Raw genomic sequence first — 6000 nt, 5'->3', positions numbered from 1 at the left:
GCTTTGAGCTTTGGATAATCTTAGATGTGGACAGAACATCTCCTAAACATGCACTTATCTACACAAAAATATGATTTTTGTGTTTTTACGTCATGTCATCCCCGGAAGCAATTGAAATAAATTCATATATTATGATTGGTTGTGATTATAGCGTGGGGACCAATCAAAAAGGAGAGAATTTAAAATTGTATAGTGTTCTATAAGTGAATCAATTTTATATAGGAGCTTGAACCAGCATGTAAAATTCTGCTCATTTTCTAGTGCTTTTCCAAAGACACAGATATAAATATAGATTATTAAAATTATTATTTGTAAATTGATATAAACTTATTAAAAAGCAATTAAATAAAAGTTAAAATATTTCTAAGAGCATGTTTGTTTTAAATATAGTACATAGAAACCTACTTATCTTGAATACAGGCAAAGAATATGGGAGTATTTAGGGTATATATTGATAATAAGTTTTTTAAAACAAACCATACCAAACACAGATTTCTTTTTGAATACAGTGTGGGAACCAGGCTAGTTATGTGGTGTCAGAGATAGCATGGCATGGTTACGAGCAACAGCATCGATGTTACCTCACAATACTCTCACTTTTTCTCACTTTTTCTCTGCATTTTATAAGTATGATTTAATGTATTTTGTTTCTGTATATATTGATGTATATTTTATGAAGACCACTATTTTAAAAATTGGTAATATGTTACAATGATATGTTTTCTTAATCCTGAATAATGATACTCGAAAGATAAACTCAAGCAAATTCAAGAAAAAATAGTATCACCAAGAACCAGTTAGTCATCTGCAATAAAACATTGAGTATTCTAGTCCCCGATTATTCAATTAAACATCAGGTAGTTCAACGACCAGACAAAACTAAACGAGCCATGACCCAAATTGGCAATACGTTGCTTCTATTAATAGCATCACCTGAAAACCGCCATCACGAAACATCCACATCTGCATGCCACGCTTACTCGTCAAAGACGTAGACTGTCAACTGGCGGAGGAAACCACTTAACTGCGTAATATAAATGATGCATCCCAGGAAAATTTATTCATTTATTTTCTTTTTATTTAGCTCATCATCAATTTTTTTTTTTTTTTAATAATGTTTTGCCTGCTTTACAAATGTTATACCTTCGTATTGTATATTCAGAAATTTGAATACAAGTAATCTAGTGTAAAATTGCAATGTAAACAGTTTAGTACTTAGACTGATAATTGTTTTATATTTATTTAATTTATGTGGTGTTTATTTAAATTTATTTTCTAACTTTTAAATCTTGTAATGTAATATTCTGTTTATATTTTATCATGTTACCAACAAGAATGTTTCTTGAATCTAGAATTTTGTAATTGTGATTAAGAAATATAGATTTTTTATCTGAAAATTGTATAGGAGGAGCAATAGTTATAATAAACATTTTAAAAAACCCCATTTTTTTAATTACTACTTATTTATCGTGGAAAGTGTGCTTACAGTTATTTTTTTTTTCCTGTTACAGCTACCAGCAGGCAGCAGGTTTTGCAAAGTATGATTTTAAAATATGTCTTGCCTAATGGTGATGATTAACCACCTAGCAAATCACCACACTGTCCATATTTTTTTCGCTTCTTTTTTATATAATTTTGCGTATATGTGGCAAAGACAAGCCAAACCAGTCACTCATCACAAATGGTGTTTCAGAGATAATGGCCAAAACATGCAGGAATATCAAAATTGTTGACATTTATTTTATGGCACTAACTAATCTTTATATATCTATAGATCAGGCTATGCTGTTATTTTCCCCTTCTTCAATGTTAAAACATCAACTGCTAACAATTTGGTGATGGTTTCTACCTGAGAAATGCCCAAAATCGTAAATTTTATATGCTGATTTCTATATTGTTCAGCTGTATGTTTGAACACTTGTAACTTCATAAGGAAATGTCGGATTTACATTATTCTTTGACCATTTTATAGCTCTCATTTTAATGTTTAACACTGTGTTAATAACCAAAAATCAATTTTTGCGACCATTGATTGGTTTGGCTTGTCTTTGCCACATATGATATATAAAGCAGCCATGCGAAACATGCGCTGTGCCAAATTGTTATTAAAATTAATGTTGCAAAAGCCATTGAACTTTCTGCGGAATCCCATATGAAATTTTATCGCACAAGATTTGAACGCTCCCAAATTACCTCCGATTCTTAGTGCTAAAACCATGTTATTATGGGATGCCATGATAGTGAGAAACTCATGCACAAGTTAACACAACAGGAAAAGAACAACTTGAAAAATAAACTCCAGAAAGTACAGGCATACTGGCCACCTGTTTAATACCTAACACATGTACGTTTGTACCACCTGGGATATGCTAATAGAAATTAATTACATAGGATATTAAGGCAATTTCACCTGAAGAAGTGCAATGTGTGTTAAATAAATTTATATACTTGTCTAAAGTGCGGGCTGTTTCGTTTACTAATGAATTTAAATTTTAATTACTAACACGTTAGCCACCAGCCACCATTGCACAATTTGTTCCTGTATGCCTCAAGCAAATTATAAAATATTTTGTAGGAAATTTAAACGTTGCACAAACATAAATTAGAAAAACAAAAAAAATACAATTTTCTAAGTGCTACCTGTTAAATATTCTATGCCACCATTTACCAAATTTGTCACAAATTACATCACAAAGGTATAATTATTTAAAAACACTTATGCTCCTGTTCTTATGTACTCAGCAATTTCAAAAATTGTATATAATTAGTTGTATAAAATGGATTGAAGTTAGCAGGGAAGATATTATTTGTGATATTTATATTATGGAGGATGTATAGATGCAACAGAACAAGTTTGATTTTATTTTTACTCAGACATGCCCATTCCTTGAGCTAAGCTTACCGTGGAAACCTACATCAATAAACCAAGTTAGAAGAAATTGACAACAGTGAAATTTGATGGATTTTATAATAATTTTATATGAAAAAAACCTGTCAGAGTGTCCATAAGCATCAACTGTTTACGTCATATATGTACCAACTTGTACTGTTTTTGTACCAATTTGTTCACACAACTCCGACTTCAACCGCAGAACTGTATACACTGCATATTTATTTCATTATCTATATTTTTATATATTTATTGTAACTCACCTTGTTTTTGTGCATTAATTTTTGTATGTATTTGATATATATTTAACTATTTTTTACTCTTATGTAACAAGGAAAACAAATCTCATGACATCATTATGACAATAAAGAATAACCTGAATCTGAACCTGTTACTTATTTTGCTATTGATAAATGTTATATTGTAAAATATGATACATTCATAGGAATCAATAACTTACAGATTTGTCTTCTGATCCAGTTGCAATGTACTTCCCACATGGACTAAAAGACAGCCCACAAGGATGAACTCGGTTCTGGTGTCCCTCAAATCTCTTCACACACCTAAAAAATACATTTAAATTTAATAAGGATTTATAAATTGATCATAGACACCATTAACTGATTATGCTGTCTTGTAGTACACCACTTCCTACCAGCTTTAAAAAAAAAATTGTTATCTATGCAATAATGAAGCTAAGTAAATTTTTTTTAATAGACAACAGAAACAAAAAGTTCAGAAAGTTGGCCAATGACAGAAAAGAATGCAAAAATAAGGGAGCCTAACAGATGAATCAGATGATTACTCCGCAAAGAAGCATACATTTTTATAGCACTCTAAGATTGCAACAGTTACCTATGAAAAAATATTTTCTAAAAAACGTAGATTTTGTTCTTAAATATTTATAAACTTCATATTAAAAAATTGATGCGATATTGAATGTTACAAATTCTGTAATAATAATTTTTAGTGAAAACTGGCTCATTTTTAGGATATGAGCTGAAGTAATAAGTTCGAAAAAGTCAATAGTATTAACTTGATTGTAGTAATGTAATGTAATAAGAAAAATAATATCCCATAATACATCTGGCCTCTTCCCACAATGCAGACAAGGTCAGACAGCATGGTAATGCATTAATCAACGGTTACAAAACCTAGGTTGAGGTACTCCATCTATCACCAAATTTCATGCAATCTGCTGCAAGGACTGTGTCAAATTTTGGATGCCAACATTGTACAAGACAGAGCGCTTGACAGATAAACAACTACGTCAAAAGATAAACGTACAAAAAAATACCATCGTCACGCACCATTGCCTGCGGCCAGTGTCATAATGGACAGAATATTTGGTTAGCAAGAATCTACACCTTGTGTCATTAACCTCACTGCAACTAACTTGTCAATTATTCTTTAAACTATTATTGAGGCACGGGATGGAAACTATCGTTAATAATTTAGAATTTTATAGAAGACTGTAGAACGGCATACAAAAGGCATCAGGCTTTCAATCGGAAGGTCTGAGGTTCGAGACCGATGCTCATCCGATGCTCATGCGCTTGTGTCCACGAGCAAGACACTTTATCTGCATTTGACTCTCTCCACCCAGGAGTATAAATGGGTACCTGGTAGGAGAACATGAATGTTTCGGAATGTAATTAGTAGTACCGATTGCATGCATAACTAGGAACACTCCCCAGAAAGGGGAGGAGGTTGCTCGTTGTGTATGATTAATTTTGTATCTAATGACCAGTTTTATGGATATGTGCGCCATATAAATCCTACAAAATAACTTGTGTGTGCATGCTTTGTATACATTTTGTCGAAAAAAGGGGATATTATTATTAACAAATTGTGTTTTCTTATTTTCTGTATTCCCTAGCAAATTGAATTCAAATGTACATTGATTGTTGTTTGCTGAATCAAAATGAATATTTGATTGATTGATACTTGGTTTTAAAATCACAGACGCATAGGCAGTAATGTTCAGACCCTCCCCCAACCCCCAACTGACGCCACCACATTGTGCAAAAGTTTAAATCAATTGACCTTGGCCATGGAACTTTATCTACAATCGGCGCTTGCACCCATGAGTATAAATGTTGAATGTATTTGTCACTTCTGAATTCCCAAGCATGTCTAGAAATTACTGTATTCCAGCGAGAATAGGAGTTCGCACATTTTTACACAATTATGTTCTGTTAATAATTACCATATTTTTTTGAAAGTTGAAAAAGTACTATTTGTTTTGTTGAGTATAGTATAATGTTTTTAGAAAGATATCAAATCTTTTCCGTACAATTTTTTATTGATTTTTTTTCCCTTTTTTTTTTTTGGGGGGGGGGGGGAGGTGTTTATTCGATGGAAGCATTTTATTTTGTCTGTTTTTATGGCACCCACATGTAATAAGTATTGTCATGTGTCATGGGATGACATTAGGTATTTATATACAGAAATCAAGTTCTGAAATAAAATGTTCGATTAAATATTTGTACAACACTTTGGTATTTCTATGAAGATTGTAATTAACAATTAGAAAATAATTAATTTCATCTATAATAATATGAAACTTATATAATAAATAAAGTATATAACACTTCAAAACATCAACGCTAGTTCGAGCAGAATGCGAAAAACAATGGACACAACTGGCACATGTGCCCTATAAAGAACTCAGTACATCTTTCTTGACAAGGCGGTTACTCTGGTGAAACTGGTTCATACAGCCCCTGTTGAGTACATACAAGAGTAGCTAAGCACAAAGTGACCCTCAGGAAAGAAGAACGTAACGTTACTGTACAAGCTAATCCATGCCATGAGCACATTCTTTGAAATGTCAGTAAAACGCACTACCTAAATCTAACTAAATTACATAACAAGGTAACCTCAACGTAGTCCAAACAAATCGTTTCAAACAGCAGATACATAGGTGCAACTTTCTTACAGTTGGTTCTCTGTTAAAGAATAAATTCTTGGCCATTATGAAGCCCCTTCTCTAAGAGGCACCGCTGGACGAGTGCAAAGAAAAAATATCAATCTATTAAGTTGATTATCCAAATAACCTGACGTTAACTTCTGTTTCAGCTGTCTTGATTCAGTCGGTTTCCTGTAGC

The 6000-nt window shown here is 32.3% G+C and overlaps 1 protein-coding gene across 1 annotated transcript in view; it reads right to left on the bottom strand.

Moving 5' to 3' along the window:
• Positions 1–2249: 2249 nt before the first annotated feature.
• LOC117104335 (WD repeat-containing protein 27-like) overlaps positions 2250–6000 on the bottom strand; it is a 58268-nt gene continuing 54517 nt past the window's right edge. The window contains exons 22-23 of the mRNA XM_033245152.1: positions 3351–3453; positions 2250–2369 (exon numbers count right to left, since the gene is read on the bottom strand). Coding sequence (XP_033101043.1) covers positions 2250–2369; positions 3351–3453 — 223 coding nt within the window. The remainder of the gene's footprint in view (positions 2370–3350; positions 3454–6000) is intronic.

This window comes from Anneissia japonica, unplaced genomic scaffold, assembly GCF_011630105.1.
Source record: "Anneissia japonica isolate Jap-2015-1 unplaced genomic scaffold, ASM1163010v1 scaffold4536_len1192065_cov207, whole genome shotgun sequence".
NCBI classification, from domain to species: Eukaryota; Metazoa; Echinodermata; class Crinoidea; order Comatulida; family Comatulidae; genus Anneissia; species Anneissia japonica.
Note: the sequence above shows the minus strand (reverse complement) of the source record. Positions and strands in the feature narration are given on the sequence as shown.